At 43.4% G+C, this 23,783-nt stretch overlaps 2 protein-coding genes across 3 annotated transcripts; both read left to right on the top strand.

Annotated features, from left to right (window-relative positions):
- The first annotated feature begins 1,593 nt into the window (after positions 1–1,593).
- On the top strand, positions 1,594–11,531 carry UPK3A (uroplakin 3A). Of its 2 annotated transcripts, none has more exons than XM_060275167.1 (6): positions 1,594–1,882; positions 4,998–5,153; positions 5,495–5,774; positions 7,402–7,484; positions 8,352–8,484; positions 9,523–11,531. In XM_060275167.1, exons 1-6 carry the CDS (start codon positions 1,828–1,830, stop codon positions 9,635–9,637), a joined length of 822 nt encoding a protein of 273 aa, XP_060131150.1. In that variant the 5' UTR covers positions 1,594–1,827; the 3' UTR covers positions 9,638–11,531. The 2 variants fall into 2 exon arrangements, with proteins under 2 accessions (XP_060131150.1, XP_060131148.1); XM_060275165.1 differs by having other exon boundaries at positions 4,995–5,153.
- A 3,373-nt stretch (positions 11,532–14,904) lies between these two features.
- Positions 14,905–23,753, top strand: LOC118096527 (uncharacterized). The gene is made up of 5 exons (XM_035138473.2): positions 14,905–15,015; positions 17,773–17,928; positions 19,990–20,227; positions 21,762–21,841; positions 23,254–23,753. Exons 1-5 carry the CDS (start codon positions 14,934–14,936, stop codon positions 23,388–23,390), a joined length of 693 nt encoding a protein of 230 aa, XP_034994364.2. The 5' UTR covers positions 14,905–14,933; the 3' UTR covers positions 23,391–23,753.
- The last annotated feature ends 30 nt before the right edge of the window (positions 23,754–23,783 follow it).

Genomic DNA, 23,783 nt, shown 5'->3' with positions numbered 1-23,783 from the left:
CAACAGATGTGCTCAAAATAAAATAAAATTCTGGGCACCACAGTTCAAGAAGGATACTGACAAGCTGGAACGTGTCCAGAGGAGGGCAACCAAAATGGTCAAAGGCCTGGAAACGATGCCTTATGAGGAACGGCTTAGGGAGCTGGGTATGTTTAGCCTGGAGAATAGAAGGTTAAGGGGTGATATGATAGCCATGTTCAAATATATAAAAGGATGTCATATAGAAGAGGGTGAAAGGTTGTTTTCTGCTGCTCCAGAGAAGCGGACACGGAGCAATGGATTCAAACTACAAGAAAGAAGATTCCACCTAAACATTAGGAAGAACTTCCTGACAGTAAGAGCTGTTCGGCAGTGGAATTTGCTACCAAGGAGTGTGGTGGGGTCTCCTTCTTTGGAGGTCTTTAAGCGGAGGCTTGACAGGCATATGTCAAGAATGCTTTGATGGGGTGTGTGTGTGTGTGTGGAGAGACACACACAACTCTTGCTAAGGCTGGATCTAGACACAACAAAGAAGTGTTTCAGCTAAACACGTTTTAAGCTTTGTATGAGAAATCGGGTTGGCAAAAACAGAACTCCACAGCGCCATCTGGTGTCACAGTGTTAGAATGCATAAACAACGCATATAAAGCACTTTTTCTTTGCCACTGTAGCTGAGCCCTCAGTGTATCTAGATTTTGGTATGCAGGTGCTTCTTGCAGCCAGGAAGTGCGCTTCTCTATGACGGCAGTACTTCAAGCAAGGCTCCCACTGATTCAAGCATCTAGTCCCTGTACAGCAAACATTTCAAAAATCCAACTTCTGCACTATCAACATTCTCATCAATGGAATAAAACAAACAAGCAAATAAAATTCATGACCAACTAGGAACAGAACAAAAAATTCCCAGCACGGAGATGCTGGAATGAGAGAAGCAAGCCTAACCTACTAAATTTATCCCTGCCAGGCATCTGTGAAAGCATTTCTCAAGTACTAGCAGTAGTGGCCATAAAAATATTTAGCGTTTATATTGTGCTTCAGAATGCTTGAAGTGCTGAACATATACTATATTCCGGCCATCCCTTCAACAAGCCTCTAAGGTAGGTCAGGATTTCCAACCTCACATTATGGCGGGAGGATAAGGGCTAGAGATTTGACCAAAGAGAACTTGTGCCTTTCTAATTATTCACCCTTCCTCAATCAATCCGGTGAGCTCCAGGATGTTTTAGACTGCAACTGCCAACATCAGTCCCTGCCAACACGGCTGGTGGTCAAGGTTGCTGTGGGCTGGACAGCACCAGGTTGGGGAAGGCAGGTGCTAATCCAAAACTAATCTTGGCTACTCCAATAAAGTTTCTAACAATGTGCTACTGTTATTACAGGTGTCATGCAGGAATGCAATATATTAAATACATACATACGTTCCGTTCTTATTGCAAAACAAGATGTTTTACTTTTAACTTCAGAATAAGCTGCTGCTTCCTTTGGGAAAACTATGAGGAAGTTCCAGTAACAACTCGCATCACAGCAAACTTTAAAAAACGAGACCTTGCTAAAACTGTGCCAGAAGGACTGCAGTCTCCTTCTACTGGGTGAGGCAGGCACAGCTCCCCCTCACCCCCACCCCCCAGATTAGATGCAGATGATAATGTCTGTTTGGGGCAAGGATGAGAAAGGGTGCCTGCAAGAGAGCTTGAAAGGGAGCAGAATGTGAGCCGCTGATTGGTGGAACAAAGCAATTAGTAGAAGGTGTAGAACCATTGATATACCGGTAGTTAGTGCGAGCTGTGGAGCTGGCATTTGTGAGTTGGGGCCGTAGGTAGCAGGGGCTTCCTCTTCTACTGTCTGATTATGTGGGCTTTCTGGTTGCAGCTGATTTTTTGCTGTTTGTGGCAGCTCTGCATAGGTAAGTCACTGGTATCAGGAGTGGTGCTTGCTTTTAACCTGTTCCCTAATACTATTTGTGCTACACAACTGGGCTGATAGGTTCTTCATGGAAACTCTTCCCTGCAGGAGAAAGTTTCTTTTTTCTGGGATTCAAAGCAGAAGACTCTTCCTTCTTCTTTTTTAGGAAATACTTTTCAGACACGGCACTCTAATGTAATCTTAAGTATATATTGCATTGGAAGCTGCAAGCCCATCAAGTTCAATGGAACTTGCTTTCAAGTGTGCACATCTGGAACGGACAATTTCCCCTTTGTTTCAAAAAGTAACCCGAGTGCCTCGATTGCTCCTCACTACAAGGTCCCAGAGCGTCAAGCACCTTAAAGGGGGGCCATAATAGGGCAACATGGTCAGTGTTAATCTCTCTGCCGCACTGTATGTGTTTTGTGCTGCTGTACTTCTTGTGCAGCATCTTGTAGAGCCCCCCAGTTTGTTCTCCTCCTTTTCTCACTCTGTTACTTCCTTCAATAGGTGAGTGCAATTATTACATATCCAATGACAGTATTTTATAATACAGTAGTCTTGGTAAAATCAAAAGATACTAAAGTAGATACAATATACTTGGGGTAAGCCAATATCTGTTTAATTTTCATTACTCTTCCTTCCACATGGTTTATTAATTAACACATAGATGTTAAAAGTGTCATTTTTCATAGCTGTGTGCTCTTGACAATTCAAGTCTTGCATCACTAATGATATTTGCCTGTGGCTTTGAACAGCATAACACAATTGTGTTAATTCTGGCCTTGAATGTTTGTACAACTAAGTACCACAACAATTATTAGCATGCTCTTCAGTTTAGCATCAAGAGTGCAAAGGAGAGAAAGGCATTATTTTCTCTGTTAAGGTAGAAACCTTTGCCAATATCCTGAAAATCACCTGGAGACCTAACTCTCAAACATCTGTTGGAAACAACAACTAAAGAGCTTTCTCCCCTGCTCCCTCCCAAATAGGTTGCTGGGGGAAAATATTTGAAGGAGAGTGGAAAACGAGGCACAGATTTTTGTGTGAAATGGCTTGTTAGCTTGGTCATGGGACCAATTGCAAATCCCTAGGCTCAATCTGTTTGTTATGCTCACCTGGTTGTCAAGTTCTCTGTCAAAGGAAATTCTCTTATGCTGAATAGGCTTCCTCGCAAGAAAAGGGAAGACTTGACATGGGTTGGTGGACCTTGGGATTCTAATAAAATCAAAGTAGATCCTACAAATCTAAAGCCTGCCTCTGCAAGTAAAACATAGATAGGGCTTGTGTGCCTGTGATTTTTATTGGCAAAATCTTTAGTATGAGCAGACTCTGTCGATGTTCTACACTACTAACATATAGCAGCTATCTTCTTATCTGGTTCCTGGATTGGGTTTTTTTGGGGGGAGGGGAGCTGTTTCTCAGTAAATTTGCATAGGATTGGATATTTACTGGTGGCAGCTGCTGTAAGGATTTGGAAGTGCTAAAGATGACCAACGATAGATGTAATAACTGTTAAAGGAACAGGAACATATGAACTACGGACATTGTGTGCTGCAGTTGTAATGTCACTGTAACTTAGGATGTAGTTAGCATAGCTGCCAACCCTCCCTTTTTTTGCGGGAAACTCCCTTATTCCAAGCCACAGTTGTCAACCTTCCCTCTTTTTTTTTGCTGGAAATTCCCTTATTCCAGCACCGTTTCCCGCTGCTATCCTGGATTGTTAGATATACCGTAGACTGTCCCCGGGACAGGTGAGGCTGCTGAGCCCTTATTTTCAAATCCGAAAGTTGACAGCTATGGTAGTTAGCTTGCTGTTTGTGGAAATGGAAAGGAAAACCACTCTCTTCTCTGTGTTAAGGGCAGAAAGACACTTAATGCAGATGATAGTGCTTGTGAATATTCAAATCACTTCACATATGTTTTGTAATCCTTATACATAAATGGGACAGTGACAGACTAACTTAAGGCTGTGCTATATTTTGTCAAATATATAGACTAGTCATACAGCGTTTGTTAAAGTCTATACTGCTCACACGCTGGTTTGCAAGCACATTTAAGCCCCAAACAAATCCCTGAATCCGATCAGTTTAAAACAATAAAAACAATAAATCCAATTATAAGGAAAAAACAAACCTAGCAAAGCAGAGTAAACCAGCAAAACATAATTTTTAAAGGGCATAAAACCAGCTAGTCTAAGAAAGAAAGCAAATGACCACATCCATTGTAATTGAAACAGCCTGTGAAAAAATAAAGGTCTTCACCTGGTTCCTTAAAAGACCATAGTGAATGCGCAGGTGTGCGTCTCGTGGGAGAGCATTCCACAAATGGGGCACCAGCAAGGCCCCCTCCTTTGTTAGGCAACAGGTAGAAACAGAGAAGTTCCTCTAGAGCAGGCATCCCCAAACTTCGGCCCTCCAGATGTTTTGGACTACAATTCCCATCTTCCCTGACCACTGGTCCTATTAGCTAGGGATCATGGGAGTTGTAGGCCAAAACATCTGGAGGGCCGCAGTTTGGGGATGCCTGGTCTAGAGGTAAGACCTGAGTGGAGAATCTCCTTGCTTCTAACTCAACCCCTGTGCTACTCAGGCTGTGGTAAAATGCATCCTCATGGGTGTCATTCCCTTAGTCTTGATAGCATCAGGCTATGTGAATGGGTCTTCAACTGGTGGGTCAGGAGGACCCACTGCTAAGTCACCGTCTGTTCTGATGTGGGTAGGTAGCCGTGTTGTTCTGAGTCGAAACAAAATTTTAAAATTCCTTCAGTAGCACCTTAAAGACCAAGAAGTGTGCATGCACACGAAAGCTCATACTTGGTCTTTAAGGTGCTACTGAAGGAATTTTTTAATTTTGTTCTGATGTGGGTTGCCATAGCAGCACTGCCACCATAAAAATATAGGGTTTTTAAGTAGAAGTGAGATTCATGTTTGGGCTAAAGAACAGAACAGAAAGTTTCAAGACAGACACATGCCAACATTACGAGACTGTATCTATACCCCTCTCCCTAAGTTCAAAGAGTACAACAGCTTCTTGCTTGAACCTGGGAGATTGGGTGAATTTTGATTGACTGCTCCAAAGTTAATAGCAAGTAATTTTTCTTCTTACTCTAGAAGGCCAGACACTCGGACCACACATTGCAAACCCCAAATTTGCCACAAACAATCCCACCCTCACAACAGTTGCTTTAGAGAAGCCCTTCTGTGTGTTTGATGGCTCGATGTTGAAAGGAGCATCCTATGAAGTATACCTGTATGTCATGATGGACTCTGGTAAGTGGGTGCTTATTGTGTCTGTCCTTGTTCAAAGGGGGGGGGGCAAAAGCAGATATTATATTGTTTGGAACTGGAGTAAACCGGTCCCTGTCACAGGCTCCTGTACAGAAGCAGTTACAGATAGCAATTTCCACTTGGATGGCAAAGTTTGGAATGGGGAGCGGGGAATGGCTAGAGTCAGACAGTCATTTTGGCAAATGGCCGCTGGTCATTCTCCTGCAGCGGCACAAGAAAAAACACTGCATAACAGTTACTTAAATAAATAAGCTGAGAGTGCTGGTGAGTGCCATGTACAAACTGTCATGTAAACTTTTTGCATGTGTCCATTTCTGCTGCAGCAAGTACTTCAGGTTCCTTTGTTATGGACAATAGTAGTAAACCTCTCGACGCTACTTTCCATCAAACCAGTGGAGGACAAAGTGGGCCTTACAAAGCTGCGGTGTTTAATGTTCCCAACTGCGCGTCGCTTCCCAAGCTGTCTGATGCTGTGGACGCTACCAAAGCACCTGCTATCATGGCTCAGTATCTGGTCAGAGTTGGTGACGATGCCACTTGTTTGTATGACCCAAATTTTCTAGATGCTTGTAATCCACCTCTCTCCCAAGACACAGCCTACAGGTATGCATTTCTCCCAAGAAAGTTTTTAAAACATAAGTGCTGAGGGTAATCTGAAAGGGACAGAATACCCCCTATCCAATTGAATGGTGGCATAATGATAAGTCTTCCTGGAATTAAGATCAGCACCCAAGTCCTTCTCCAGATATTCCCACAAAGTGAAATTGGATGGTTGATGGTAGGAGGGGGAGGCTGAGATGGTAGGATTTGCTAAGGCTTTTGGTGGCTTTTATTCATACTGTCTCGCTTCTGCGTCTTTTAATTTGGTTGTTTTTAAAGTATTCTAAATCACCCTTCACTCAAGAGATTCCAGCGCAGTAAAAATTCAATATAATCTATTAAGTGCAGCAGTATAAATAAAGTAATGAACTACGAGACTATTAAGCAAAACAGAGGTCATAAAAACCAATGTCTTGGCCTAATGCTGAAAAGATTGAGAAACATCAGTGCCTCCCTGGGGAGGGAATTCCAAAGCTGGGGCATCACCACAGAAAAGGCCCCCCCTCTCCTTTGCAAACCTCTTTTGCTCCCAAGTCAGCAGTATTGTTCCTGCTGCTGCTTTGTTTGTACAAGCTGCTTTTAAATACTCAAAACAGCATACAAATTTAAAATAAGCCAGCTGACCTGCATTTAGTTGTGACTGCGGCAAGTCTCTTCCCAATGACTCTGGAGCCTCATTACTACTATCTCACTTCCTTTTGAATGCCTGGTCATCTGTTCCAGGAATGCATCATCTGTGTCCTCAGTTTGGCTTGGGGATCTATAGTAAACTCCCACCCACAATGAGATCACAGTTATTTTTCTCTCCCTTCATTTTGCCCCAGATACTTTCAATTTGGCTTTGGAGTTTTAAATCCTGGATCTCTTCACAGGTATACACATCCCTGACGTATACCGCTCCTCCTCCTCCTCCTTTCCTGTTTTGTCTATTTCTCTGAAATAGATTGTATCCCTCTATTTCTACATTCCAATCATGAGACTCATCCCACCAGGTTTCAGATGCCTATTATGTCGTATTTAATTTGCTTCATTCAGAATACTCCTTGCAAAATGCAGGGAGGGCTACAGCACCCAGCAGAAACACTCTGCTTTTAGAGGCCTTTTTTTAAAAAAAGGGAGTTACATTCAGGAAGCAGGATCAGGAGAGTTTGCTCTTCCACTGTCCACATGCTTGAAATACTAATCCCTAGATTAAATATTCAGCAGAAACCAAAGTGTCGGAATTTGGGTCTCTGCCATAAACAGCTGCAAAGCAGTCATGGATGGGCATTAATATAAAGCAGAAGACAGGAAGAAGGATGCCTAGGCACTTGCTGCTTTATCCCTGCAACCTCCCTTTGTCAGCAAGGACTCAGATGTGTTTTCTGGACAAAGGTGGCAGGGGGTGGGGAAGGCAAGAAAGCCTGGGAGGAACCATCATAAGATTTCTTTCAAGCAGAGATCCAGATTCTCAAGCCAGGCCTTAATAACAAGTCTAGCAGCTCGCCAAGTGCTTTAATAGGTTATTGCTTATGCCTGAACTGTAGCCTACGCTGAGGATTCTGCAGGTAAGAGGCCAGGGTTTTGGTGCGTTAAGATGTTGTCTTCTGTTATCGGAACAGTAAAGCCTTTTCCGCATTCTCGCTACCAGGTTTAAATACGTCCTTGTAGACAGTACAGCAGGTGTCATGAAAGACCAAACTCTCTGGTCTCAACCAATCAAAACCAGAAAGTGTAAGTATTATTATGAGGGGGCTGGGTTTTTTGGGGGGGAATAAACTGTATGCTGAGCCCCCTCTAATCCCTGGATCAAGCAAGTATTCAAATTTAACCAAGGCTTCTAACTCTTGGGAAAGGCAGGCCAGCTTCCTGCTGAGGTGATAGCCTGGGTGATGAGCCATTCAGGGGAACAAAGGAAGGGGCTCTGTGAGAGATGGCTAATGGAACTCACAGAAAGTGAGAAGGACAAAAGCCAGAGTTGAGAGCAGAGTTTGGCAGTAATGTGATCTAGAAGTAAAGCAGCAAGCTAGAGAGAGAGTCGGAACAATACTTGAGAGCAATGCTTGATTTCTGTTTGAATCCAAGGCTGTAGCTAAGGAAGAAACAAGACCCTTTTGGGGTGGTGATGCTGTGAACCCCTCAATCGTAGGTTCAGGTTGTACACATGTGTAAATAAACCATACATCATAAAGACTCCACAGTCTCTTCTGTCCCTCATTCCAAACGGAAACACGAACCCTGGGTGAGCACTTGCAACCCCTGGAATCTGGCACTGCTCAGAGATTGGAGTGGCAACAGTGTGTTTCATTTTTTGTTTGACTGTCCGGTGTTGTTATACCGAATCCTCCTGTTAAAAGCAACAAACTACCGGTTGCCAAGTGCTCTTTCATTGTAGGGTTGCCATACGTCTGGAATTCCGTGGACATACCTGCAATACTGCAGTCCGAAGCAGCATCCAGGCAGAAATTGGCTATATGTCCGGGAAAATCAACAACTTCTGTCCAGATTCTCACTGTTTGAAATATGGCAACCCTACTTCATTGTCCCATCTAAAGAGCTAGGTTGTGCAGAAGGCTGACAACACTCCACTTCCTCTCCTAGTGAAATGGTCCTCTACCATTGATACCTGGCCAGGTCGCAGAAGTGGTGGAATGATAGTCATAACTTCCATCCTGAGTGTGCTGATGTTCACCCTAGTGGCTGGATTTCTTGCTGCTGCTCTTCTGGCTGTAACGTGAGTTTCTTTTGTGCTCTGCTTTGTCTCTGTCAGGGGTTCTTGCGACTATTCTAGAGTAACGACGTTCCGCATGCTTGTCTTTAAACAGTTTTTATTAGTGCAGTCTATTTACAGTGAGACAGGTGTGTGAAACATGTCTGCTCATTCCGATGCAGAATCCGGCACTGCCCCCCCCCCACATGATCTTCTCCAACATAGGAGTCTCGGGACAGTGAATCTCCTCCCTTTCTTTCTCCTGCGTAATTCCGGAACCGGAGGAAAGGGTCCATGCTTTCATTTTCTCCCTTCTCCCCCTCTCTTTCCTCCCTCCTGTGTTGCCGGGGCTCTCCCATGCTGCTGGAGCCCTGGCCCTCTCTCTCCACTTCCTCACTAGCCTCCTCAGAGCCCTCGCTTCCATCGCTGCTTGGGGAGGAGCTACTTCTGATGCAAGGGGGCGGTTCTCTGTACTTTCTCCCCCTTACAGTCTCTACCCATTATTAAGCAGGGCAGTCCCGAGCAGGTCGGGCGCCCTGGCACTGAGGGGAGGAAATCACTCCAGCGCCCCCGCCCTTGGAGGGCGCAGCATGGTTTCCGCGCGGCTTTGCCACGCAGCGCCCCGCCTACCGGCCTGGCGCCCTAGCACACCGCGCTACCGGGACTCTACCTAGAGCCGGCCCTGTTATTAAGGTTCAGATCTAACCAACATCCCCCAATAGAACCCCTTCAGAGCTTCATGCACATGGGAAGGAAACCTATAAGGTGGGCCTGAGAGCTTTTGCTGCAGAAAAAGACTGCCCTAGATGTAGCCTTATAGCACCATTAAGAGAGCAGCTCTGGAAAGTGATTGAGGTGGCTTAAGTGTCTGCTTGAGCTACCACGAACTTGTCCTAATCAGCTGGGGTAAATAGGGCTGGTTTGCACATGCATTAAATGACTGTAGTGTTCGTCTTGCTTCACATTAGGCTTTTCAGTGAAGTTGGTTTAAAATGTAAGTGAGCTAGTGATCAAGGGGTTGCATGATGTGAACCCCTCCTCCCTTCTCTCTTTCTTTCCCAGGGCATCAGAAGAGACTCCCACTGAGATGAGATACGAATCCCAAACAACCCAACAGACTGCTCCAAGAGTGCTAGAAACTTCTGAGTCAGAATTAGAAGCTTCTTCCACCCACTAAATATAGTCTTCAAGTCAGAAAAGGTGGCAAACCAGCTGTGGATGCCCTTTCAATGCTCCCAGATGCTTGGATACGAAGTCTGGTTACAAAAATGCACATCTTTAAAAAACTGACCCCATGTGACTAGTCCCATGCGTAGAACAGGAATATTCATGAACTTATCTCCAACTCTCAAGCAGCAATGAACTTAAATATATGGCTTTTTTCAGTTTAAAAAGTGGGTGGATAGTCCATAATAATATTCTAACATTAATTGCTTGAATGACTTCTTAACTTTGAGCAATGGGCTATAAGCCCTGTTACTGAAGTTGTGGGTAGCTCATATGATGTTTTCCAGTATTTCTAACTACAACTCCTATCAGCCCAGCCAACATGGCCAGTGGCCAGGGATTATGGGAGTTGTAGTTCTAAATATATGGAAGACACCAAATTGGCTACCCTGATTTAAGTGATATAGCCTGGGTCATTTAGCATGTGTGGTTTTTATAAAGCAATCATTTGATTTGTGAAAATTGATTGTAGTAGAGTACAAATGTAAACTTCTAAAGGTATCTTAATTGATGCTGTATTTAAGTTCCAATTTAAAAGAAGAGAATATTGAGTAATTGGAGTCAACATGGCCAGGGGCGGGGAGGGCAATGGCAGAGGAAACTGGTTACAAATCTGAAAATTGTTGTGGCTGCTTAAGCTCTGTCTTTGGGTGAAACTGAGCAACATTTATACATAGAATTGCATGGGAAACCACATTCCAGAATGCTCATTTGTTTAACATACATCATGACATTCCTGAAAATCGCCCTGCACTTGGAACAATAGGGCGTTGGAGGAGCCATGGCTGACCTTGTTCTAATGCGATGCTCCTCTAATAACACAATCTGCAGTTTTCACGCAGCAAGAGTTGCTGTTTATGATTTTTGCTGGCCCTGTTGTCAGTCTAATCTACATCACACCTAATGAAGGGCACCCCCAAAACGTTTTTTTTGTTGGCTTGGCTGAGGGATGGGGAGTTTGTGGCCTCCATCTCTACTTGGATTCCAGCTCTCATCAGTCCCAGGCAGCGTAGCCAATGGATGGTGGGAGTTGTAGCTTAGCAACAGCTGGTGTAGGGTTATTGATCACTTGATTTGTAAAGTGATGATGTAACTAAAAATCTCAATCCAGATACCTTAAGCTTAAGCTTTTTTCAAAAAAAAGTTGGCTGACTGCATGATTAAACTGTGGCCCTCCAGATGTTTGGGCCTACAACTCCCATGATTCCTAGCTAACAGGACCAGTGGTCAGGGAAGATGGGAATTGTAGTCCAAAACATCTGGAGGGCCGAAGTTTGGGGAGGCCTGTTCTGAAGCATGAGTATACAAGCTGTGAAGCCAGGAGCTGAAGAATGGGTAAAACGCTGCTTGAACTGAGTTTGACGGTGTTCCTTAGTTGTAACTTGCCCAGTCCCCAGTCACTTTTCTTCCTTGTGTCTTGTTTCAGGCTGCAGATGAAGCCATTTGCACTTATATTTGCCCAATAGCCTAGTTCAGGTGTACTGTATTGAGAAACTGTCTTTCCCATTATAAGTGAGACTTAGACTCACATGGTTCACCACTGCAGTAAACTGTGGCTTAATAAACATGCTGGGATCTTTGGGCTTGTTCACATTAACCAGAGTTTAAGCAACCCACAACCGTCAGACATCACGGGGAACTGTGAACAGTTTAAAATGGGAAGCAGAAGCTTTACAGTTCCTCCTTTCAGGTGTGCAGGCTTATAGCTCTTGTGAGGTATTCAATCCTATGTATGTTGTTCATTATGAGAAGAAATGTAACTTGCTTCTTTGTGGTATGCTGCCCTTCGGAGTTAAATGAACAGAAATGTGTGTAATTTTTTGAGAATAAACGATCTAGAGGAATGCACTGTGTTTCCTGCCCACAACTTGCCTTGAAGAAGTCATAGAATCATAGAGTTGGAAGAGACCACAAGGGCCATCCAGTCCAACCCCCTGCCAAGCAGGAAACACCATCAAAGCATTCTTGACATATGCCTATCAAGCCTCCGCTTAAAGACCTCCAAAGAAGGAGACTCTACCACACTCCTTGACAGCAAATTCCACTGCCGAACAGCTCTTACTGTCAGGAAGTTCTTCCTAATGTTCAGGTGGAATCTTCTTTCTTGTAGTTTGAATCCATTGCTCTGTGTCCGCTTCTCTGGAGCAGCAGAAAACAATCTTTCTCCCTCCTCCATATGACATCCTTTCATATATTTGAATAAGTCAAAAGCTCTGCAGGCTGCATCCTCTCCTCTCAGCTGTGTTTGCCATTCTCAGAACTTTACCCCCTCGTGGTCATTTTGATATTATCATGGGTCCTGCCCAGGGCGCTGTGGAAAGGACCTTGCTATACGGATGGCAGGTTGAGGACTGCATTCCAAATGCATGTTGAAAACTGAAAACTAACACAGCAGGCCATGGACTTGAACTCCTGGATTTCTCCTACTAGATGGCTGTGGCCTTATTTTACATGGGGGTGGGGGTGGGAGGGTGTTATAATGTCATGTCAGTTGACTAGCAGGTGGGTTGTTCCCCCCCCCCAAAAAAAAAACTTGTCAACGTTGGCCCACAAGGTGGGAACAGATAAGGATCTGGCCCACTGAGCCAAAACGGAACCCCACCCCTGTGGTAAATCACGTTGCTCTTGATTTGATTACAACTAGCTTTCTCTAGCCAGTTTGCATTCTCCTCGTGTCATTGAGATGAGAATGCTCTGGAACATGGGCATTGTACTCAAATATTGATGTAGTTAAAGATTATAGGTCATCAAAGCATGTAGCTGAACCTGTTTGCAGAGGTCATCAACTTTGAAAACAGAACAGAATGAAAGGCAGGGACAGTGGTGAAGGGATAGGACTGGACAAGACGGACTTTTCTGCTGTCAGAAACCAGAGCAAAAGAATCTAAAGCCGCGTACCCATCATACATTTCAAGCACATTTAAAACAGATGGCTTCCGGCTCAGAATCCTAGGCTCCCCGAACAATTTCCAGGTTGGGGAAGGCTGTGAAGCTGAGAGGGGTATAAATAACTAGGTCATACTAGGACACATGGCATTCTTAGGCGCCCAGTAGAGATGGACAAGTTACTGCTGTGGCTAAACAGGGACAAGTTCTAACCCTCTGCAACAAAGAGCAGTGCTTTTATGAGATCCATGCTTTGTTCTTGGTAGGAGTTGCTACTACAGTGGAACCTCGGTTTACGAATTTTTGGTTTATGAATGCCGCGGACCCATCTGGAACGGATTAATTCACTTTCCATTACTTTCAATGGGAAAGTTCACTTCAGTTTATGAACGCTTCAGTTTATGAACAGACTTCCGGAACCAATTACACCCATGCTTTGGGTTAAGTACGCTTCAGGTTGAGTACTCCACGGACCCGTCTGGAACAGATTAATCCACTTTCCATTACTTTCAATGGGAAAGTTCGCTTCAGTTTATGAACGCTTCAGTTTATGAACAGACTTCCGGAACCAATTGTGTTCATAAACCGAAGTACCACTGTATTTGGAAGAACCCATTAGCACTATTATTGAGTCATGGGCTTAGCCACACTTCCTCCCCCTCCCCCCCCCCCCGGAGAAAAATTGCTCTTTAGCACTCACTCAGAGCAAATGGCTTGTTGGGTTTTCGTTGGTTTGCAGTTTCTTCTGATTTAGAGCTAAACAGTGGGTTTCCCCTGAGAATAGTTGGTTTTCCAGGTCAGGGGTGGGGTGCAGAGGGTGCTCTTCAGCTTCTGCACTCATCCAGCCCTCACTGCTGACAGGCAGACACTTGTGTGCTGGGCGAGGTGGGGCATAGAGGGTGAAGAACCTCCTCTGAGCTCACCCAACCCTCACTGCCCCAGCCAGGCAGGGCGCTATGGGGATTTCGGGGGGGGGCTGGTTTGCGCCCCCCATATTGTGTGCCCAGGATCACGGCCCCCCTGGCTCCCCCCCACTTCACCCCTGGGAGCGGGGCAGGGAGAAAACTGCTCAGCCCCATGCTTTCTAAGCACAGGACAAGTGGAAGTGAGAACGAGCCCACATACAACTGAAAAAATACACACCTGCAGATCTATCCAATTCCCCAAGACTACATGTGCTGTTTTTGCATGGAAGGGTACATTTACAGTAGAAAGTTAACTTTAAAAAATGGATATAATGATAATAATTTTATTAGTTTATTCATTGCTTTTTGCATAAGTCTCAAAGTGATTTACAATAAAAATAACTAAAATAGTTTAGAAATACAGAGAAAATGAAGGATCTGTTTTAAAACAATAGAAAAAGAACTCCGAAGGTAGAGATGAGTACGGAGGTGAGTTTTCCATCCAGCTGGAAAAGCTTGTTGAAACAAAAATGTCTTCACTTGTTTCCATGAACTACAGATCGTGGGTGCCTGTTGTATCTCAAAATTATGATGTCCCCCAAACGGGCAGCCATAGCCCTCTTCTGTGTTGCTGTAGCACAACATCTTAGCATTAAGGACTTCAGGGAGAAACTCTCCAGCTGAAGGCCATGAGCTACCAGGGATGTAAGGGGGATGGTGGTCTCTCAAGTTACCTTGGTCACATAATGCATATGTTATTTATTTTCTACAGTCTACCCCACATTAACAACATTAACTCCGGGCACAGACAGATGACTTTGGAACCTCTCACATGCTAACATAGAATCATAGAATTGTAGAGTTGGAAAAGACCACAAGGGCCATCCAGTCGAACCCTCTGCCAAGCAGGAAACACCATCAAAGCATTCTTGACATATGCCTGTCAAGCCTCTGCTTAAAGACCTCCAAAGAAGGAGACTCCACCACACTCCTTGGTAGCAAATTCCACTGCCTAACAAGTTTTTTAAAAAATCTCTGAAGCTGTATGTAAATGTTAAATATTACCATAGGTATGCTTCTGATATTCTTCTGAAAGAATGGACTCCATTAGGAATATAGAAAGAAAACGATCTTGTTTCAGCCCAGTTCTCATAATTTTTTTTAAAAAAACTTTTTTACATTCCTGTAAGTCCTTTTATAGGTCAGCATGCAGTTCCCAATACGTTAAGGGCTGTGTTGTTGCATAAGTGCGCAGCACACCTCGCTCCCCTGTCTTGCTTGTGCAGCACCTGATTATCCGGTTTCCCCCGTTTTTCTGGCCCATTTCATGCTTGCAAAAGAATGGGCTGCCCATCCACACAGCCCCCCCCCCCGCCCAAAGCAGAAAACTTGCAGTTTGATCAACTGTCCTTTCAGTTGCCCACTTAGTTAAGTCTTGGGTACTAGCTGTACAAGATGAAGCTGAGTTTGCTCTTGTGCTTGCTTGGCAGTTTGGGATCCGGATGGGCTGTTCTAGTGGAAGACCTGGAAAAAATCAGTAAGTATCACCTTCTTGCTTGAGCAGGAATAGGTTGCCAAAGCGTTGAAGTGTAGAGCTTGGTCTGGATGGACAGGAGGACATAAAGCCCATTGTCATCTCAGTACATAAATTCATATCGATGAAGTTCCATATGTTTTGATGATGTTTTATGGCAAATAACTGTTCATATTAAATAACAGTTTATGTTCTACACATACAATTTGCTTGCAAAATATTTAATCCATAATATTTTTCTCATCATGACCTGATTCTGCTGATATTTCTCTTCCACTGCAAGAAATTAAGGTTGCTAGTTGTTGTTGTTTTCTTCCCTTGGGAGAGTCCTGTACCTTTAAAAGCTGTGGGACAAGTAAACAATTCAGATACTTAAGCTTTTCCCCCCATTATTACAACTGGATGCCTCCAAAGAGCGGAATTTCTGCTTCTCATGCAGATGTTAAAAGCATAATAACTTTGCTTCAATATTTTTTTCTTGGCAATCTTACAATAAATCAATCCTTGTCATAAGGAAATTTACTTTTACAGTATGTACAGTTCCAAGCGGCACTTTGGAAAACAAAGAATCACAAGTAATAATTCAGTGGAGTTGCTTTGTATATGTCTGAGAAAGAACTGAAATCTTCAAGGCTATAACTGATTGTCGCTGGGAAATGACAAATGACTAGAAAGCCTCATGACATGAGTAGAAAGCTAGAAAGGACACCTGTATGTTAAAGCAATAGTGGAGAAATCATTTTGTTTGTGATATATATTCAGAGATATAAATAGAGCAAGATAAGATACATTTCATATGAAGCTGTTAGGGAAGAAACCAAATAAGCTTTATGTTCCCTGCTACTGTTTGTAGAACTACATCAGAGAAGCTGCAATGTTAACAACATCGTGTATTTCAATTTTTCTTGCAATGCAAAACATGTTACGCTGCTGTAATGATCTCTTCAGAAAGGAAGCAGTGGGTGGGTGTGCCTGGATGGGTAAAGGGCAAACATGCTGATGGGCAGCTAATGAGTTTTTTTTGCTGAGATTAAAAAAACAACATTTGACTAGAGATGGATTATTATGATAAACTGATAGGGTGAAAAGCAGTTCTGCTTCCTTCTTCTCTGTGTCCAAAGTTGGGTTACTGCCATTTTGACTGGCCCTCCACCCGTGCAGTCTAAAGTTTGATGTTTCCTTGCCTTACGCCAGCACCTCGGATCTGCCTCTCTGGCCCTTGGGGCTCTCCCTGGCTTGTATCCCTCCTCAGCCACCCCCTCTTTCAGAAGGCGTCATCCCTCAAACTCTACTTCAGTGTTTTTGCCTGCCTGGAAGATCTCCTTGGAGTATGGCAACATTCACATTCAGGGGTCACTTTTGCCCCTGGCCCTGCCTACCATTAGCATGTGGCCTCCAGAAGCCTCTCTGGAAGAGAATGTGGCCTCTGTCTGGCGGGAAAACATTCCCTACTCCTGACCTATATATACTGAAGGCCTCCAGTTCTTTGAAACTCCATCCCCATTTGTGCTTCTATCTGTCTGTCTATCTATCTATCTATCTATCTATCTATCTATCTATCTATCTATCTATCTATCTATCATCTGTCTAATCTTTTTGGAGGGTATAATCCTTCTAGCTATCTTTGAGTATTAAAAGGTAAAGGGACCCCTGACCATTAGGTCCAGTCGTGACCAACTCTGGGGTTGCGCGCTCATCTCGCATTATTGGCCGAGGGATTCGGCGTACAGCTTCTGGGTCATGTGGCCAGCATGACAAAGCCACTTCTGGCGAACCAGAGCAGCACATGGAAACGCCCTTTACCTTCCCGCTGTAGCGGTTCCTATTTATCTACAGTACTTGCATTTTGACGTGCTTTTGAACTGCTAGGTTGGCAGAAGCTGGGACCGAGCAACGGGAGCTCACCCCGTCACAGGGATTCGAACCGCTGACCTTCTGATCAGCAAGCCCTAGGCTCAGTGGTTTAACCCACAGTGCCACCTGGGTCCCATCTTTGAGTATTAAATGAGTTCTTTTCCATTAGGGGGCAGTTTAGTCTTCAGCAGCATAATTCTTTCATAGAGAAAAAATTTAAAACCACTTAGAGAAGGCAACTCAACTGAAGGAATTAGTCTTCTTTTATTACTTAGAACCATGTGTGTGCAGTTTCTCATCACTTGAGAATGGCAGCTAAACTGAGCTGGTTCTACCAAAAAGCCCTGCATTTGAAATAAGCTGAATGGTTCATTCAGACAAGGCTGTCACTATTCAGGGCTGTGTTCATGAAGTGATGGGCCTGCATGCATGAGCCAGCCCATTTCAGCATCTCACTGGGCCTGCGCCTGTGATTTGAAACAGCACAACACATCCAGCTATTGAATATTGTTGGGGGTGTGTGGAGAAAATTTGGCACATGGTGTGGCATTCTGCAGCAGCTGCCCTCAAGTTTTTTTGCACAAAAGCTTCTGAATAGGAGCAGCCTGCGTCAGTGCTGCAAACTTGGGACTTTCAGAAGCAGTACCACTGAAAGTTTCACAGTAATTCTTGCCCCCTTCTGACTGGGAGGGGATGGAGCTGGTATAAAAGTAGGAGCCTGCTCTGAACATAGCAATAAATGTCTGTTTATGTCTTTGCCCTTAGTGATGGCTATCTGCAAGTTTGGGGCTTGGATTCAAGCAAAGGCACTTTGAAAAGTGCACTTTATTCAATCGACAGAGTTTGTGAAAAATTAGCCATCCCGTGGAACAATACCATGATGTTACTTTTCATTTTGCTTTTCAGCAATGGATTTCTTCCCTAACAACAGCATGCTTTTAACAACCTACATGAGCACCTACTTTCTTGTCAATGTCCCAAAGTGTGTTACCGCCGCGAAGTTTTCTCCAGCCACAGTGAGAATAGCTGTAGCTCAAGTTCCTGACTCGTCCACTTTGCCAGGTATGGGATTTTGTGTGTGTGTGTGTGTGTGTGTGTGCGCATGTAACATTTGATGCAGCCGTGCAGGAATGAGCGGGATCCTGTCTGAGAGATTTTGTTACTCTAATCCAGATGTGGAGAACCTGTGGCTCTCTAGATCTTGTTGGGCTCCACTTCTATCAGCCCCAATAGGCAGGACTGATGGGGGCATTCTGGTTCAACAACATTTGGTAGGCCAAAGGGTAGCCCCCTTTGGTCTAATAATTGTTTCCCTTCTATTAAAAGTCTCACATGTTTCTCCAGAGGACAAACCTCAGCATTCTACATTGAGCAGAGGTCAGTAGCTGAGGGGATGGTCTGTTCTGGCTGTCTTCCAGAAGTGATGAACCTGCGGCTGTGTGAATTTTAAAAACTTATTTCCACATAGCTCCCATGCAACCCACTTGAAGGGCATTTAAATGCCGAGTGCCTGAAACTTAGGGGAAAACATTAACATTCATACCCATTTATATCCCAAGTGCTCAGGATACGATTTTCAAAACCAGGTTTTAAAACTGCAGTCCAGCCTGAGAAAGGTTAAAATAACAAGAGTCGCCAGCAGATGTGATCTGGGGAGGGGTGGGGAGAGATGTTTTCCTTATCCTTTGTACATCAGTCTGGTGGCACCACACAGACAAGCAAAACTTGCTGATCAAGAACTGAAGATAAAAACTACAGCATTTCTGTTCCATGTTATACTTCATTCCTTTTCCATTCATGTATGTCTCAGCTGGACTTTCCAGTCCCAATGAAATCCCGCTTGCTTTGAAATGGCCAACAGAATACTTGGAGCATTTTTCAGGGACTACTTCATAACGTAGAGAATTAGTGACTGAGTGCTGTAATCTTTTTCTCTTTTCCTTATCTGGAAATGCAATGCGAGTGCTCGAGGAAAATAAAATACCAAATATGTTATGCTTCCTTATCTGTCGATCTCACGATATTAAAACTGTAAATGAGAACGTGATCCTGTCATTTAGCCAAGCCATATACTTGAGCAATGGAAACTGGGGGAATGATGGGCTCTTTGCTACTGGATAGGGCTCCCCAAGGATGTTATGTTATTCTGTGGCTTATTTATGTACAGTATTTGACCCAAAGGCACCAGCATATCAGTACAAAGTGGGAGGGTGGGGAGTACAATAAATACGACTGGGTTTGACGGTTGGCCTGTAATATAAAGAAAGGTGGTCATATATTCAGGAAAATGAATAGGTTCTGGATCATGTTTTAGTCCCCTTAAGCTCTTGGGCTATGTTGTTCTGTTTGCTTGAATTTACAGATTCAATTTTTACAGAGGGACACAGAGAATTTACAGAGGGACACAGAGAAGTGCACACAATTATCTCTCCCCCCCCATTAAGCTAAAGAATTTAGCAGAATCATGGGTCTAGTCTCCTCTCTACTTTCTTGGCTTTCTATAATCCTTGAAATGTCTTACCTGACACTACTTTGGATGACAAGAATTTGGAGCTCATGATTGCTAGTGCCTGTCCCTCAAGTGTCCCATTTTAAGCGGCACATACCAGATCACAGAAGCCAATCCCAGCTTCTGTTTGGATCCCGGAAGGTCCTGTTTTTTCATCTGCTGCGAGTGCTGGACCAAAAGATGCTCACTCTGGTGCAGGTCAGCAGTGTCGTGCCACCTCTGGTGTGGTCCTGCTAACAAACAGATCCATCCTGGTGCCAGAACATAAGGAGGAGGGAATGGAAATAGCATGTAGTATTCTTTCTCATTTCTACCAATGCAGGCTTCCAAGGAGAAGGGATCTCATTTTTCGATGATCCATTTTTGAAAAAGGAAAGAGAGAGGCCCCTCAAATAGAGAAAACTAGCATGTCAAGAAGGAGACTATTTATGCATGCATAGAAAGTTTATTCTTGGTCGCATATCAAAGATGCAATTCCTCACCTGCCATCTGAACAGGTGTCATCCCGGAAGAGCTGTAACGTTTTCTGTTTCTACATGAAATGACTCTTTGTGCTGTACTGATGAAATATAGCTGTGATTATCATATGATGGGCTGTTCTTCATCTTTTGAAGGTGTGACAGATACTGAACAGATTGAAAATCTCCGCAAAACACCTCAAGCCACTCTTTATTTTGCCGGTGAATTCAAGAGTGTCTCCTGTGAAATAGCTAGGAACCTTGTGGTTCTGGATTTAGAAGACAGCCAATATGAGCTCATGACACTCATAGGCTACCAGGTGGGATCAGAGTTTTGCCGTCAAACTAAAGGCCCCTTCTGCAATCAAGCCCTTAAGCCATCCACATTTTATAGGTAACTATGGACACTGATTGAAATATTTGCACCTCTGACTTTTTAAAAATAATGTATATTTTATTTACAGACCATGCACTAATTTTAGAGGCTGAATATTTGTACTTTTCAGATGGTTACTGGTGTATGATGGGCTGCATCTGGGCAGGGGAGGAACTGAGATTGTAGCATTCTTAAATGGAAAATAGGGCAGTGCAAACATCAAGCTTTGTTCACAATCAACAGGAGAAAAACCTGTCACATGGGACCTTGCCTTTGGAATGCTGTCAGGATAGGCACACGATATACTAGTTCTCAGTGAATGGGATCCGTACCATTTGAGAATACAGAGGGGGGTCCATATGTCTGAATTCTCCTCCATATATACACATGGAGAATTAGCATGATGATGGGGCAAAAGCTAGGCTCCCCTGGTATCTAGTTTTTTTTATACAGTGGTACCTCGGTTTAAGTACACAATTGGTTCTGGAAGTCTGTACTTAACCTGAAGCGTTCATAAACTGAAGCGAACTTTCCCATTGAAAGTAATGGAAAGTGGATTAATCCGTTCCAGACGGGTCCGCGGAGTACTTAAACTTAAAGTACTCAAACTGAAGTGTACTTAAACCAAGGTATGACTGCATATGGAAGAAATATTTTTATAGGGAGAAGAATTTTAGTACAATCTGGAGTGGCGTAGTCCAACACAGGTTTACCACTTAAATAAAATTAGGCTGCCTTCTAACAGGGTTTCCAGGAGTGGTGTAAAAAGCTTTCTTGTTCCATTAGAATGCTTGTGGGGTGGGAGAAACTCCTCATCCTTTGCTTACCTATTAATGATAGATCTTTTGGGTTTAGCTAGTATCATACAAATGATAATTTTGTTCTATTATGTATGAATGTGGTTGGCAATGCATCAGTGTTGGTTTAGCAGACCCAAACTTGAAGCCACTGCCTCTGGCAATAGAATATAGAGGAGTGACATTGCCCTGTTTCCTCCAGTATCCTTTGGGGGGCATTTTTTAAAAAAGAAAATTACTATATTCTTCTTCTTTCAGTATTAAATTTTTATTGGTTTTCTGATTATCCAAAATGTACAGAATCAATTGCAAAACGTTTTGTTACATACCAACAAAACAGAACAAAATATAACATTTACAATGGATCTTGAGATAGTTTTATAAAAAAAAGTAAGTTTTTCAGTAATAAAAATAGTAGAAGAGACAGGTTGAACCAGGACAGTATTTTTGGTTGATTATGTTTGCACACTTTTAATTATGGCCATTATTCGTGCACCACCTGCATTTATTTTCCAAGATAAAAGCAAAAGTACAAAGTACCAGTATTCTAAAAAGGCAACATTCCCCCCAGGGAAATATCCAATTTTAATAATAGAAGCTAAGACTGGATTCAGGATGGTGGGTCAAGCATTCCTATTTAACATGTTAAAACATGGGGCAAAGACTACAGTGAGATTGTCTCAAGTTCTATTTTCATACTTGATATTTTAAAGTGCATATGAATTTTCACTGGCCTTTTAATCTCTATTTTCTAGGGTGAACTTCTTTTTCTTGGATGGCAAGTCTACAATAAGAGGTCATACAGATTGGTCAACAGCAATACAGACCAGAAATGGTGAGTTTCAGAAATGAACAGATAAATCTTAGAATGTAACACATCGCCCAGTTAAAAGATAACTATGCAGTTTAGGACAGATATGGTACCAGAAAATATTCACCTACTTGGTATGTGAAAGATTTTGAATCTGGGTTTTCCACTGCTGCGTAACCTATGTGGCCATTGATGTACGGATGCCGCCCACTGTGTGAAAATAAAAATAGATACACTTGTGAGTTGTGAACAAGCAGAACCTTAAAGTCTAACCACTTTTATTATGACATTAGGTTCCATACACTAGGTGCACATGTAGGCCAGAATGAAAATCGTTTGTCTATGCCACAATACACTTTGTTTTCCCCACCCCACCCCCCAAAAAACTAACACAGGAACAACTTTGCTGTGGTTAGTTTTTTCTGATATGCAGAAGTGGGTACTCCTCTTCCTGACCTCTAGTTCTCTATGTGGAAGGAATGTTCTTTCTGTAGGAAGGAGTGTTCAGTTATGTGGGACCACATGGACACTCTGTCACCTTGCTGATTCAATAGGAACATGTTGTGTGCATACTTGTGTTATACAAGTCCTTCCTGAATACCTCAGTGCAATATTTTTAGTTGTTATACATAAGTCCTAGCTGCCAAGTTATCCCTTTTTTAAAGGGAAATTCCCTTATGCTTAATAGGCTTCCTCGCGAGAAAAGGGAAAACTTGGCAGCTATGACATAAGTATAAAGTACTTCCTTAGTAGGGATAAGGGACGCAGTTGGCGCTGTGGATTAAACCACAGAGCCTAGGGCTTGCCGATCAGAAGGTCAGCGGTTCGAATCCCCACAACGGGGTGAGCTCCCGTTGCTCGGTCCCAGCTCCTGCCAACCTAGCAGTTCGAAAGCACGTCAAAGTGCAAGTAGATAAATAGGTACCACTACAGCGGGAAGGTAAACAGCATTTCCATGTGCTGCTCTGGTTCGCCAGAAGTGGCTTTGTCATGCTGGCCACATGACCTGGAAGCTGTACACCGGCTCCCTCGGCCAATAACGCGAGATGAGCGCGCAACCCCAGAGTCGGTCACGACTGGACCTAATGGTCAGGGGTCCCTTTACCTAGTAGGGATATAAAATGGACTTTGACCTTTTGCAAATCTGTCTTGATTGCTTTACTTCATGGATAGGCAAACTAAGGCCCAATCGCCTTCTTAATCCGGCCCGCAGACGGTCTGGGAATCAGCTTGTTTTTACATGAGTAGAATGTGTCATTTTATTTAAAATGCATCTCTGCGTTAGTTGTGGGGCGTAGGAATTCGTTCATTATTATTTTTTCAAAATATAGTCTGCCCTCCACCCACGATCTGAGGGACAGTGGAGCGACCCCCTGCTGAAAAAGTTTGCTGACCCCTGCTTTAATTCTTGAATCCGTTTTCCTTTTGCATTCCAGTGACAAACTATGAAACTGCTGATGTGATGTTTGAGCGAGCTGGAGGAATGATAGTAATCACCATTCTGGTCTCGGTTGGTGGTGCTGTCCTCTTGGTTGCCTTAATTGTGGCCGTAGCTCTTTCTAATAAGAAATAGCGATTCAGGCAACTCAGCACTTCCTTTCTTCTGGAACAGCGGCAACGACAGATATGAATCAACTGCAGGATTTTTCCAGAGAATCAAAGAATGTACTTTAGTGACAAGTTTTCAGTCAAAGAACAAGCATTCTGAAGAACGAGAGTATCTTAAAAATGTTCTGGGGTGGGTGGTTTTTTTGGTAGAATTTAACCTACAATGACTACAGAATTTGTGCTGTTTATGTGGCCTCTTCCCACAGTATGTTTTTAAAGTATATATCTGAAAATGAGATTGTGGTTCCCTGTATGTTCATTCATTGGTGACAAACCTTTGTTGTTGCCGCATAATGTATGAAATGCTGCTTAGATGAGTCTGAATCATAATAGCTGAAATAACTCGGAGTCAAGAGTG

The sequence above is a fragment of the Zootoca vivipara genome, chromosome 5 (assembly GCF_963506605.1).
Source record: "Zootoca vivipara chromosome 5, rZooViv1.1, whole genome shotgun sequence".
In the NCBI taxonomy this organism is placed as follows: domain Eukaryota; kingdom Metazoa; phylum Chordata; class Lepidosauria; order Squamata; family Lacertidae; genus Zootoca; species Zootoca vivipara.
The sequence above is the reverse complement of the archived record's forward strand: the minus strand, read 5'-3'. Positions and strand labels throughout refer to the sequence as shown.